Here is a 14,915-nt window from a genome sequence, read left to right on the forward strand (position 1 = left end):
TTGCCAGGTGAGGAGATAATGCTCACTTAAGTATACAGCCGAAAAGCCCCAGCTTAGCTAAATGTTTGGGCCCTGTTCCAAAGTGGCATGGAAAATAGAAGAAAATGTGCACCTGCTTCTGCTTTTCTCATCATGCTTCAGCAGGTCCAGTGTATATTTTGACATCCCCAGGCTTCTGCCCTGCAATGGGCACTCCTGTATCTTTGTTTTCTTGATTTCACTATTCTTTCTCCCAATCTTTGGTGCTTATATCTGCTTAGGTGATGGAACTTCTCTCAAGAGTAGCAAATGACAACCTTATCACAAATTCAACATCCTTTTTTTTTCTGGAGACGGGGTTTCGCTCTTGTTACCCAGGCTGGAGTGCAATGGCGCGATCTTGGCTCACCGCAACCTCCGCCTCCTGGGTTCAAGCAATTCTCCTGCCTCAGCCTCCCGAGTAGCTGGGACTACAGGCGTGCGCCACCATGCCCAGCTAATTTTTGTATTTTTTCTCAGTAGAGAAGGGGTTTCACCTTGTTGACCAGGATAGTCTTGATCTCTTGACCTCGTGATCCACCCACGTCGGCCTCCCAAAGTGCTGGGATTATAGGCGTGAGCCACCGCGCCCGGCCCCTCAACATCCTTTTAATTCACCATCACACTCAAATATTTTTGCAGCATTTGGTACTGGTATTGTCTGATATAAACTCTTTTTGAAAAGTTTTTTTAGGCCTGTATTCTTATCAGTCTCCAAGTCCTGCTGTTCCTACTTACTGGACATACTTCTTAGAATCTGAAGACCTCTATCCTGTTTCAAATATCTATTTCTCTTGACTGAACTCTTAATTTTTTTGGTATCTCAAATACCTATCAAAGTGACACTTAAATCTAAAAATTTTGATGTAGATTCACTTGCATGAGAATGAAACCAGTGCTAGCTTCAAGGTCGACCTCTTTAAGAACATGTGCTTCTCTGGTTTCTGACACATAGCAAAATTAGAAATTTCGCTTCTACCTTTTGGTCAACATCAGGCCCATTTACTGCTCTACAGTTTTAAAATTTTTACCAACCCACTTAGTACCACCCATGCTACTCTACACATTCAAAGACTTGGATACAAGCTAAGAATAATTATTAGGGTTTGAATTCCTCGGGTATAAGGATCGTATTTTATTGGTCTCTTCCATCTACCCAGCAACCAATACAGTGCCTGGCCCATAGTGAATGTCCACTGAAGATCTGTTAATGAATAAATGACCTGCAATCAAAATTAAAGCCAAAGTTAACATCTCTCTAGAAAAACAACACTGGTGAAATCTCTTTGTGTTAAGTAGGTAGTATTAGTATCCCCATTTCAGAGATAAGGAAACTGAAGACAGAGATTAATTAAGTTTCCCCTTTACAGAGAGTAAAGGTTGGAGCTAGAACTAAAACACATCTAACTTCAAAACCCTTCCCAACTCAATACCTGGCCTTTCAAGTCTGCCTTATCCTACACTTTCTTGCCTGAATTCCAGCTTCATTTTTATCTTGGTTAAAGTTGTCTTTTGCTTTTGTAGCAGGAGAGGATGTACAGTTTGTTGCCCCGACAGCATAGTATGTCATTAGAAAAATAAAATGGCAAAGTGACTCTAAGTAGAAGGTTTGTTCCAAAAAGTTCAGTGGAGGACAGTCCATTAAGCAACTGTCAACACTGAGAACAAAGATGACTCCAATGAGACCACTGGCATATTTTCTAGGCCTCTGTCTTACAATTTACTGCTGTTTGCAGACTTAGGCACTTTTGCATTTTAATAAGACACTTTTGTGCCACTTCTACCATCATCAAAAAAGACTGCAATTTAATTCAAGGTAAATCTAGTACAGATGCAAAAAAAGTCAATCACTACAACACAAATATGTAATTTAATTAGGAAAGAGGCTATAACACAGTTACCTTTCCATCTACTCAATACTCTTCATCTCTAAATAAAATGCTATAGCTCATTGCCTTGAATATGTAAACCTAGATGGAAAAAAAAATCCACTTTCCATCTGACCATCAGTGAATCTATATTACCAGACTGCAAAGTGCGAGAAATCTGCTCTAACCTTAATATGAGGGAGCCACTACGAATAATAAAAAAATACTCTAACGGGGACCATCACTTACTCCCTCCTCTCTTCAGCTTACCCATCCCAGTATTTACGTATTTGTCTGTCCATAAAATCATCAAGTTCTTGGTAGAAAGGGACTTTGCCTCATTCATCTCTGCGGTTCGAGAGGTCAGAAAAGGGCCTGTCACATGGTAGGTATAAATTAGCATTGCTAAACAAATAAAATCAATCTAGTAATCAGTTTAATTCCAGATTTTGTACCAAAAATAGTGAAGCATGGATTTATAACCCCTCTTTTGGGCCATCATAAAAACTTAGGGTTAAGCCATTCATATTTCTTGCTTTATCATGACAGTTCCCAATTTGAATATTCTTCTCTAATTTGTCCCAAAATATGGAGAATAGACAGTCAAAAAGGTATTCTAATTTATAACACATTTTAACATACAATTGTAGAGATCTACAGTCTGTTTTTGAAATTTAAAGAAAATACTGTCATCATCATTTTAACTTTATTTGCTGATATGTTTGTTGAATTGAATACTAAATCTTATAACCAAAAAACTGGAATTTTTCTGCACTCTAAATGAAAACATGAACAAATGGTATCAGAATTAACACAAAAAATAAATTGTTAAGGAATATTTCGATTCTCTGCATTTATATTACTGAAGAATAACTGATATTAAAAACAAGTGAGGCACTGCAAGTCTTAAAGAATATTAGAAATCATTCAAAACAAACAGTTAGGTACGTTTTGAAATTTGACAATTTACGTTGCACATATACCAGATAGGAGAGAGTTGTTTCTTTTTTTTTTTTTTTTTTGAAATGGAGTCTCACTCTGTCACCCAGGCTGGAGTGCGTGCAGTGGCAAGATCTCGGCTCACTGCAACCTCAGCCTCCCCGGTTCGAGAAATTCTCCTGCCTCAGCCTCCCGTGTAGCTGGGACTATGTGCACCACCACACCTGGCTAACTTTTATATTTTAATAGAGATGGGATTTCATCATGTTGGCCAGGCTGGTCTCAAACTCCTGACCTCAGGTAATCCGCCCACCTTGGTCCCCCAAAATGCTGGGATTATAGGTGTGAGCCACTGCATCCAGCTGAAAATTATTATTTCAATGGGCCCCAAGACACATATAACTGCTAAATTTATAATTAAGCTTGCTTCTGGCTTTAATTATGACAAAAGTAATCAATATGAAAAAAAAATCACAACAAATGAGGAAAAACTGGAAAAGTATTCTCTTTCCCATCCTGCTCCTAGGTCAATCTCCCCAGAGAAAATCATTATTAAGTATTTCCTACTTATCCTCAGAAAACATTGGTGTATATACAAGCACATACATATGTGCATTATACATGTGAATGTGCATACAAGTTTCTCCCTTATTCATACTATATGTGCTGTTTTACACCTTGGTATAGCTTTAAAATTAGAGTAAAATTTATCTGTAAGATATATAGAAAAGTCATGTTTTAGGAGTTATTCATGACTTACAATGTGATTTATACAATTTATGGAACATCAATGTATAATATCATGTCAAAGGGAGTTTTTCTCTTCATCATCAGGTATACGGATTTAAACATTTTAAATGTTACTCAAATCTTATTTGAATTCTGTTAAAAACTAAAATAAATTATGATAGTCTGGGACTCAGTAAGTACCTGCTTCACAAATGACAACTATTAATGATGGTATTATGTTACAAAAGCCCTAATAGTTTTTGGATGTTATTGATCTGATCAAATACTGAATGCTATCACATAAATAATGACTTCTATCTTTATTTCAATACTTTTTAGCAACAGGGTCTTGCTATGCTTTCCAAGTTGGAGTACAGTGGCATCAACATAGTTCACTGCAGCCTGAAACTTCTGGGCTCACACAGTCTTTCTGTCCTAGATTCCTGAGAATCTGGAACTACAAGCATGTGCCACCACACCTGGTTAATTTTTAAATTTTTTGTAGAGACAGGGTCTCTCTGTTGCCCCAGCTGGTCGCAAACTCTGGGCTTCAAGTGATCTTCCCACCTTGGCCTTGCAAAGTGCTGCGATTATAGGTGTGAGCCACAGCACCAAGCCTATTTTATTTCTTAAACACCATATTAGTATTAAGGTGATGCCTAGGTTACATGCATAAATTCTGGAATCAGCAGAAACTTGGAAAGAGGTATTAACTAATGAACTGGGAATGATACATTCTGTGCTTTTTGCTGTCCCTTACTAGTTATTCGGGGTGAGCACATTTGACTTTGTATCCCTTGTTATCATCTACCTGTTTATCCTGCTGTAGCTTTATGTAAATATTATATTAATCTTTAATATAAAAATATTTTACTTTAGCAAGAGCTATTTTAAATGACTTGAACTTTTGAATGCTGACGTCTAAGATTTGTTTACAGGATATCTAGCTTAATTTGAGAGGCAATATTATAAAGGTGTGGCTATGAGTATGGATTGTACAGTTGAAATTTGAATTATCTCCTCTATGCCTCATTCTCCTCTTCCGTAAAGTAAGGATAACAGAGTTGTTGTGAGGGTTTAATAATTTACTATGGTGTCTGATAAATAGCTAGCATTTAATCAATGACAGCTAATATTATTAAAATCAACAGGTCAGGCCAAGCATGGTGGTTCATGTTTAACTCCAGCACTTTGGAAGGCCAAGGCAGGAGGACTGCTTAAGGCCAGGAGTTCAAGACCAGGCTAAGAAACATGATGAGATTCTGTCTCTACAAAAAGTTAGCAGGGTGTGGTGGCATGCACCTGTGGTGACAGCTACTCAAGAGGCTGAGCTGGGAAGACTGCTTGAGACCAGGAGGTCAACTCTGCAGTGAGCTGTTTATGCCACTGCACTCTAGCCTGGGTCACAGAGCAAGACCCTGTCCCCCCCCAAAAAAAAAGAACCTACAAATTTTTCTTACCAGGTGGTGATTTGAAATATACCTGATTTGTTACCATCAGATATCGTAAAAAAAACAAGACAAAACAAAACCCTACAAAAACATCAACACCAATCTATACATTTGCTGAAATGAGTAAATAAACATTTAATAAAAGTTTTCTGGAAATAACAGAAAAATAAAAGTTTTACTTACAGTGGAGATGTAAAAGAAGTTGGAGAAGTAAAATGTATACATATCAATATGCATAAAATATAATGAGTATTTTAAATTGACATAATTATATTTATACATTTAAGGGTTCATGTGAATAAAGTCATAAACCTGTGAATATAGTCATATTGATAAATTGAAAAAAATTACATTTTTCTTTTTTTTGAGGTGGAGTCTCACTCTGTTGTCCAGGCTGGAGTGCAGTGGCACTATCTTGGCTCGCTGCAACCTCTGCCTCCTGGGTTCAAGCAATTTTCCTGCCTCAGCCTCTTGAGTAGCCAGGATTACAGGTACTGGCACCATGCCCAGCTAATTGAATTGAGCAGGTTCTTTAATGTGGTCTAGGATGAAGACAGCATCAAGGAAACAATGTAGGAATTAAAACTCATCACATAGGTGTGGGAGACATGCAAAAAGATTAAAAAATAATATTAAAGCAAAGCTAAGGCCTTCCTTCCTGCTTCGCCTCCATGCCTCGCACTATGGGGCAGAGCCCCCGATACGCTAGCACCACCTGAGGATCCGGAAACCGCCTCCACGATGGAAGAGGACCAGGAACTGGAGAGAAAAATATCTGGATTGAAGACCTCAACGGCTGAAAGCGAGAGGAAGACAGCCCTGGAAATGGTCCAGGCAGCTGGAACAGATAGACACTGTGTGAAATTTGTATTGCACAAGGAGGACCATATCCTAGGAAATTCTCAGTGTTACATGATCATGAATAACCTGGAAGTGGAATTTTGTGATTACACTATGACCCATCTTTCAGAGAGCAACATTAATTTACACATACAGACTCTAGGTGCCCTTCCACCTGTTGAGCCATTTCAGAGAGGCCTGAATGAGCTCATGAATGTCTGCCAACATGTGCTTGACAAGTTTGAGGCCAGTATAAAGAACTATAAGGATCAAAAAGCAAGCAGAAATGAATCCACATTCTAGTCCCTTATGCAGTATACAACGAGAACTGTCCTCTAGGATATTCTCTACCTGATGGTGCAGAACTCAGAATTAGAAGTTTGTGATCAAAGCATACTCTGTCCTTCAGAAAGCCATGATTCTAGCTGTTGACTCCTTGCAGCTGTTCGAATTGCTGCAAGAACTTCTGTATTCTTCTAATAAACTCCCTCTTTTATTTAAAAAAAAAAAAGCTAAGCTAAGATGAAATAATGATAGAGTCTCAAGGCTACTCTTGGAGCCTGGATCTTGTACCTTAAATTAACTATTTCTTAGTCTTAGACAGATGTTATGTCTTAAACAGACATCTGGCATCCAGAAGCAATATTTTCTTTGGAAAAGTTTTCTGGGAAATATGCACTTTTCCAGATAAGTCTGAAAGCAGAGTTGCAATAGCTGAGGTGTAAGATAATGACAGTCTGTACAATGGCGTGAAAAGAAATGGGGACTGAGGCCAGGCCCTGTGGCTCACACCTGTAATCCCAGAACTCTGTGAGGCCGAGGCAAGAGAACTGCTTGAACCCAAGAGGTGGAGGCTGCAGTGAGCTGAAATTGTCCGACTGCACTCTAGCCTGGGTGACAGAGCAAGACTGTCTCAAAAAAAAAAAAGAAAAAAGGGGATTGAACAGTGAATACAATGAATGGTTGGATAGCTGGAAAGAAAAGACAGATCCAGAAGGGTATCAGGTAGGAGTTGAAGGAAGACTTACAGAGGGTGGTTGAATTGGGCCAAAAACATACAGTGACCAAGTTATAAACAAAGAAAAAGCATAATCACTACTTCTAAAACGCAGATCCCTTATGTTCTGATCACGAAGAACCACTCCACTTTCCTGACCCAACTGGATATTTCACATTTGTAACAACAAGCAATGCCTCTAGAATGACTGCTACAAGTGGTTTTCAAATTTTTTTAAAATACAGGGTCTCACTCTGTCATCCAGACTGGAGTGCAGTGTTGTGAACATGGCTCAGTGCAGTCTCAATCTCAAAGGCTCAAGCAATCCTCCCACCTCAGGCTCCAGAGTAGCTAGGACTACAGGCACACACCACCATGCCTGGCTAATTTTTTATTTTTTATAGAGACAACATACGTATGTTGCCCAGGCTGGTCTTGAACTTTATAGGTAGCATATTCAATACCAAGCTGAGAACACCCTCTCAAACTGAGGTAAAATATAATTAGTAGTAAAGTCATAAGACAGAATAAAAACAATACAGTTTTAATTCATGAACTATGCATACAAGTAATTGTTGTATAAACTTATTTATAGAACAATAGCATAATGTGTCAAAAGATGATATAATTTTTAGCTGTACACAAATATTCCTGTACTTCTGATACTGTGAATTGTGGTGTTCTTGTTGAAATTTACTTCCTCAGTAAATTTCAACAAGCTTATAGTTTATAAGCTATAACTTCCCTACGCAAATCCTTATATAAATGCTGGTGACACCACCGTATCATACTCATTTTTCTTTTTTTATATAATATTTGTTGACATATAATTTGCATATCATAGAATTCGCCTTTTAAAACTATACAATTTAATGGTTTGTGGTATATCCACAGTTCTGTGACCATTACCACTATCTAATTTTAGAACATTTTCATCACCCCAGAAAGACACTCGGTATGCATTAGCACTGCCTCCCTACTCCCCTCTCTCCCCAACCCCTGGAATGAACTACTTATTTTCTGCTCCTATGGATTATCACATAAAATGTGGTCTTTTGTGACTTTTTTCACGTAGCATAATGTTTTTGAGGTTCACCCATTGTGCACTATGTGAACATCATTCCTTATCTTGGCCTAATATTCAATGGTGTGTATATATCACATTTTGTTTATTCATGCATCAGCTCAGCTGATAAACTGATTCAGGTTGTTATGACTTTATGGATGCCTTATTGATTTTTCTCCCATTTTTCTGAATTTTCTCTTTGCCTTTCTTTCTAATTTTCCACTCCTGCCAAAGCAGGAAGTTAATGATGGTATTACCGTTGTCAACTCAATTGCAAATTGTCCTTCAAAGATTTCCTTCAAAGATGGTATTACCATCGTCAACTCAATTGCAGATTTTCCTCCTGTCCTAAGTAGGCCTTCTCCTTTACCAAACACAGCAGAGGTCACCTTGAGATGTGTCTACTGTGAAGATAAATGACATAACGGGTACAAAAACCTTTAATCAACATTATACATGCAAAAGGCCTAGCCTAAGGAATTTTCCACCATCTCATTTCCCAGATTTTATTAAAAACATTTCAGAAGGTATCAACTTCTTGAGCTTCCTTTCTCTGGAAGATAAATTCCTCAGGGCAAAGATCATGATATCCAACTCTTCTGTGTGTTAGTAGAGTTCAAAGGAAACACCTGGGCTCTTAATACAAGCTGAAAATAGAAGTATCAATATTATTCAACATACAGAGTGCTTGATATGTATCAGATGTTGTGCTAAGTACTTCACATACATCACATCTTATCTTTACTACAATTCTATAAGGTAAATACTATGATTATCTTCATTTTCTAAATAAGAAACAGACACAAAGAGGTTAGGAAACTCAGCCAAAGTCAGACAGACAAGGAGAAAGGCTAAGACTCAAGAGTGTTTGATTCTGTTGCTTTGATCTTACCACTAAATTTTACTGCCAGTGTTCAATCAAATACATGAAAAATTAAATTCAGAGCCTATGACTATATAGGCATACTTTGAAGATATTGTGGGTTTGTTTCCAGACCACTGCAATAAAGTGAGTCACAAATTTTTGATTTCCCGGTACATATAAAAGTTATGTTTCCACTAAACTGTAGCTATTAACTGTGTAATAGCATTATGTCTAAAAAAAAATGTATATACCTGAATTAAATAATACTTTATTGGTAAAAAATACTAACGATCGTCTCAGCTCACAGCAAAGTATAATCTTTTTGTTGGTAGAGGGTCTTACCTTGATGTTGATGGCTGCTGCCTCATCAGGATGGTGATTGCTGAAGGATGAGAGTAGTTGTGGCTATTTCTTAAAATAAGATGACAATGAAGTCTGCTGCAATGCTTGACTGTTCCTTTCATGAAAGATTTCTCTGTATCAGGTGATACTATGTGACAGCATTTTACCCACAGAACTTCTTTCAAAATTGGAGTCAATTCTCTCATACTCTCACTGTTTTATCAACTAAGTTTGTGTGATATTCTAAATCCTTTGTTGTTATGTCTATAATGTTCACAGCATCCTCACCAGGAATAGATTCCAACTCAATAAACCATTTTCTTTGCTTACCCATTAAGCAGCAACTACTATCCATTCATGTTTTATCACGAGATTGCAGTAACTGAGACGTAGTTCCAGGCTTCAGTTCTGTGTTTTTTTTTTTTTTTTGGAGATGGAGTTTCGCTCTTGTTACCCAGGCTGGAGTGCAATGGTGCGATCTCGGCTCACCGCAACCTCCGCCTCCCGGGTTCAGGCAATTCTCCTGCCCCAGCCTCCTGAGTAGCTGGGATTACAGGCACGCGCCACCATGCCCAGCTAATTTTTTGTATTTTTAGTAGAGACGGGGTTTCACCATGTTGACCAGGATGGTCTCGATCTCTTGACCTAGTGATCCGCCCGCCTCGGCCTCCCAAAGTGCTGGGATTACAGGCGTGAGCCACCGGTTTTTGTTTTCTTAGAGCTAGGGTCTCACTATGTTGCTCAGGCTAGTCTCAAGCTCCTGGCCTCAAGCAATCCTCCTGCCTCAGCCTCCCAAATGCTGTATATAGGTGCATGCTACCATGCCTAGCCAGGCTCCACTTCTAATTCTAGTTCTCTTGCTGTTTCTACCACATCTGCAATTACTTCTTCTACTGAAGCCTTGAGCCCCTCCAAAGTTATCAATGAAGGTTAGAATCAACTTCTTCCAAATGCTTATTAATGTTGATATATTAACCTCCTCAATCCATTAATCACAATTTTTTTTTAAGAGACAGGAATCTTGCTAAGGTGTCCCCTCTTTCCTGCAGGCTGACTTTGAACTTCTGAGCTCAAACAATCATCCCACCTCAGCCTCCTGAGTAGCCAGGAGTACAGGCGTGCAACCACTTCATTCCCAAATGTTTTCAATGGCAACTAGAATGCTGAAATTACTTTGGCTATCTGGTGGAGAACAAACTTGAAGTAGGTACAAAACTGGAACCAGGGAAATGACAAGCATCCACACCTAAGTACAGGACTAACTAAGGCAGGGAAAGAAGGAAATGAAGAGGGAACAATGTCACAAACATATCAGATTTCCAGGAGCTTTTTAATTTAGTTTACCCAGATCCATCAGAGGAATCATTATCTATGGCAGCTGTACCCATACAAAATGTACTTATTAAATAATAAGGCTTGAAAGTCAAAATTACTACTTTTTTTTTTTTTTTTTGAGACGGAGTTTCGCTCTTGATACCCAGGCTGGAGTGCAATGGCGCGATCTCGGCTCACCGCAACCTCCGCCTCCTGGGTTCAGGCAATTCTCCTGCCTCAGCCTCCTGAGTAGCTGGGATTACAGGCACGCGCCACTGTGCCCAGCTAATTTTTTGTATTAGTAGAGACGGGGTTTCACCATGTTGACCAGGATGGTCTACGATCTCCTGACTTCGTGATCCACCCGCCTCAGCCTCCCAAAGTGCTGGGATTACAGGCTTGAGCCACCGCGCCCGGCCAAAATTACTCCTTGATCTCAGGTGACCAGGTATCTTGCCAAGGTGCAGTAATACTTTGAAAGGAATCTTGCTGTCTGGGCAGTAGGTCTCTACAGTACGCCTTCTAGAGTCAGTAAGCCATGCTGCAAATAGATGTGTCATCATCCAGGATTTATGGCTCCATTCATAGAGCATAAGAAAAATAGATTTAGCAGAATTCTTAAGGGCCTTAGGACTTTCCACGTGGTAAATGAGCACTGGCTTCAAATTGAAGTCACCAGCTACACAAGCCCCTAACAAGAGTCAGCCTGTCTTTTGTAGTTTTAATGCCAGGTATTGACTGATCCTCTTTCACTGTGAAAGTGCTAGATGGGGCTGGGCTCAGTGGCTCATGCCTATAATTCCAGCACTCTGGGAGGCCAAGGCCAGTGGATCATGAGATCAAGAGATCGAGACCATCCTGGCCAACATGGTGAAACCCCGTCTCTACTAAAAATTCAAAAATTAGCTGGGCATGGTGGCAAGTGCTCGTAGTCCCAGCTACTTGGGAGGCTGAGGCAGGAGAATCACTTGAACCCTCGAGGCAGAGGTTGCAATGAGCCAAGATCACACCACTGTACTCCAGCCTGGTGACAGAGCAAGACTCTGTCTAAAAAAAAAAGGCATCTTCTTCTAACATAAGGCGGTTTCATCTACAATATCAGTATCTCTTGATTTTCAACAAATGCTGAAAATGTGTAATTTAGTGTAGCCACTATCATCAATTATCTTAGCTAGATCATCTGGATAACTTGCTGTGGCTTTTCTGTCAGCACCTGCTGCTCCCACCTTGCACTTTGATGTTATGAAGACATCTTTTCTCAAATCTCATGAACCAAGTTCTGCTAGCTTCAAACTTTTCTTCTGCAGCTTCCCACCTCACTCAGTCTTCACAGAATTGAAGGGACTTAGGGCATTGTTTTGGATGAGGCTTTGGCTTAAGGGAATGTTGTGGCTGGAGTGATGTTCTATCCAGACCAGTGAAACTTTCTCCATGTCAGCAAAAATGCTATTTTGCTTTTGTATCACTTGTGTGTTCACTGGAGTAGCACTTTAAACTTCCTTCAAGAACTTTTCCATTTTGCATTCACAATTTGAATCTTGTCTGAATAGGCCTAGCTTTCAGTCTATCTCAGCTTTCAACATATATTCCTCACTAAGCTTAATATTTTCTAGCTTTTAATTTCAAGCAGGAGATGTATGACTCTTCCTTTTACTTGAACACTTAGAAGCCAATGCAGGGTTAATACCCTAATTTCAATATTGTCGTAGCTCAGGAAACAAGAAGGCCCAAGGAGAGGGAGAGAGATGGAAGAATTGCCGATGGGTGGAATAGTCAGAACATACATATTTCTCCATCAAGTTTCCTGTCTTACATGGTTCGTGGTGCTCCAAAACAATTACAATAGTAACGGTAAAGATCAGTGATCACAGATCGCTATAATACATATAATGAAATATGTGAAATATTGAGAGAATTACCAAAATGTGACAGAGACAGGAAATGAGCACATGCTGTTGGAAAATGGCATTAACAGACCTGCTCAACAGAGTTTCAACAAACCTTCAATTTGTTAAAAAAAAAAAAAAAAAATCAGTGAAAGCACAATAAAGTGCAATAAAATGAAGTATGCCTGTATACTCAGAAGACTCCTACTATATGGGGCCTTTGAAATAATCTGCAGGCTTCTAAAACACTGATGAATTATTGTAGCTGACGATGCAGAGGTATGAGAGGACATGGATACCAGAAAACCTTGTAGTAAAATTTGAGAAGCTTAAGGTTTATCTTGGTGGATATTTCCCCCCAATCCTTCCCAGCATCCTGAAGGGCTTAAACAAAAACGTGAAAGAGGAGTGACAAAGCTAGATCTGTATTTTTAAAAGATGATTTTGGCTATCTGGGGGAGAACCATTTGAAGTGGGGGCAAAACTGGGGCCACAGAAATCACAAGCACCCACACGTAAGTGCAGGGATAAGGCAGGGGAAGAAGGAAATGGAGAGGAGGAAAGAAATGTCACAAATATATTAGATAAAACCAGGGCACCTTGTGAAATGACCGGATGGGAGAAAAGGGAACTCAAAGGGGAAGTTCACCAATAGTGGTTTCAGGGTTTTATTTTAATTAATGCCAGTGCTATAACCTAAGGTGAAATAATAGGCTTAGATGAAGAGGTGACTGGTTTAGTATTGGATATACTGAATTTAAGATGACTCTGAGATTTCCAAGTGGAGATATTTGTCAGATAACTGAAAATTTAAGACTGAAGTTTAGAGGAGGAGTTGGGATAGAGATAAAAATTTGAAAATACCACTTTGGCCTCCCAAAGTGTGGGGATTACAGGCCTGGGCCACCACGCCAGCTGATGGAACTGTTTTATATTTTGACTGTTGAGATTGCATGGCTTTATGTGGTAGTCAAATCTCAAAAAATTAATGCTAGCTAACAAGGGTGAATATTACTGCATATAAATTATGCTCAACCTGAGAGAGAGACCAATAGTGGTAAAATGAGGCAAAAAGACTAGGAAGATAAACTTATGGCTACTGATGACCCAGCTGAGGTAGATTCAACTGGCATATAAGGAGCATAAATCAGATTATATTAGTTGAACAGTGAAAAGAATAGTAGAAGAAATACTCTCAAACAGTTTGGGTCAGAAGAAAAAAATACCATTTAAGTGGCAGCTAAATGGGTATGTGGGACTCAGAGAGCATCTCTGGCACGAGAGATGTATCGGCATGTTTACAGACATAAGAAGTTGGTAGGAGGCAGTGAATACATACAAGACTTTAAGGGACAACTAAGAGGGCTTGACAAAGGTTTCAATATAACCAGGTTAGTAACCGTGGGCAGAAAGTTAAAAAAAATGCATACCCAGTGTCCTCAATGTTCTCAATGAAGGAGGAGATGAGGTCATGTGCTATAGGTGAAGAGCAGTGGGCAGAGTACAGGATTCCAACAGAAAAATCATAAAAATAATGATTGGGGTAGAAAGTGTGAATCAGTAGTTGCACTCACACCACTTACAACAGTGTGATCTTTTCCAGTAGTGCTCTGCCTACTGGAGTTTAGTAGACAAAGTAGGAGTTATAGTACTGATTCAAGGGTTTAGATAGGTAGATTTTTCAAAAGGAAAAAGAAGAAAATCACAGATTTTGTAGAGGGTAGCTCAAATAATCCTCCTCCCTCTTTGCTCTAATCTTCACCTCCTACTGAGGCCTATGACTCTGATCATGTTATTTAAATACTACAACCTGCTGCTCCTCGGCATTCCTCACCCTGTTTTATTATTTTTATAGAACTTAATAAAAACTTTCTAGTATATCACTAGGGCAGGGATCTTTGTATTATTCATTCACAAATCTCAAGTGCATGGAATAATGACTGACACATTAGTGGGCCTTTACTAGCTACTGTGGTTTAAACAGGTGGGCTTTCACATTTCACTTTGAACCTAGGTCATAAGCATAAAGTATAATCGTCAAATCCTGAGGTAACTTTGTATTGAAATATCATCTCTGAAAGATTAATAGAAATATGATGTAAAGAAAGGGGTTGTAATTCTCCTGAGAGCCTGTGAAAGCTGATTTACCACTATAAGGCTTATTTTTGTCATCAGTAAAACAGAAATAACTATGTCCCAGAAATAACCGTTTAAATCACAAGAATAATGTTTGAAATGCCCAGGAAAGGCTTTGGAAACAAAAAAATACTCAATAACTTTTATTATGATTGCAACTAAATTACCAAGTACTTTAATACAGTAATAGAAAATGAAAAAGAGAAATACATTGAAGGAAATGTATTTTGGGCATTTTTATGCATTAGCAGGGAAAATTATTTTTCTTAATAAAGTCTTACTACACTTATCTTCCTTATTTTGGCATACTTGTGCTTTTATTTTTTAATTCTTAATTTTTAAGGATACATAATAGTTGTACATATTTGTGAGATACGTGTGTTATTCTGATAAAAGCACATGATGTGTAATGACCAAATCAGGGTTACTGGGGTATCCATCACCTCAAATGTTTATCATTTCTT

At 38.8% G+C, this 14,915-nt stretch overlaps 2 protein-coding genes across 36 annotated transcripts in view; one reads left to right on the forward strand and one right to left on the reverse strand.

Annotated features, from left to right (window-relative positions):
* Positions 1-14,915, reverse strand: part of EIF4G3 (eukaryotic translation initiation factor 4 gamma 3) — a 377,718-nt gene that overhangs the window by 113,306 nt on the left and 249,497 nt on the right. Inside the window, exon 13 of one of the 35 annotated variants that reach the window (XR_010337748.1) lies at positions 6,767-9,248. The exons of the other annotated variants lie outside the window; for them this stretch is intronic. The gene's annotated coding sequence lies outside the window, so the exon portion shown is untranslated. Of the gene's footprint in view, positions 1-6,766; positions 9,249-14,915 lie in introns of those variants that run through there. 35 annotated transcript variants of the gene reach the window in all.
* Positions 5,653-6,351, forward strand: LOC105708450 (DNA-directed RNA polymerases I and III subunit RPAC2-like). The gene has a single exon (XM_012439820.3). It carries the CDS (start codon positions 5,747-5,749, stop codon positions 6,146-6,148), a length of 402 nt encoding a protein of 133 aa, XP_012295243.2. The 5' UTR covers positions 5,653-5,746; the 3' UTR covers positions 6,149-6,351.

Source organism: Aotus nancymaae, unplaced genomic scaffold, assembly GCF_030222135.1.
Source record: "Aotus nancymaae isolate 86718 unplaced genomic scaffold, 86718_ANA_hifiasm-v0.15.2.pri h1tg000053l, whole genome shotgun sequence".
NCBI classification, from domain to species: Eukaryota; Metazoa; Chordata; class Mammalia; order Primates; family Aotidae; genus Aotus; species Aotus nancymaae.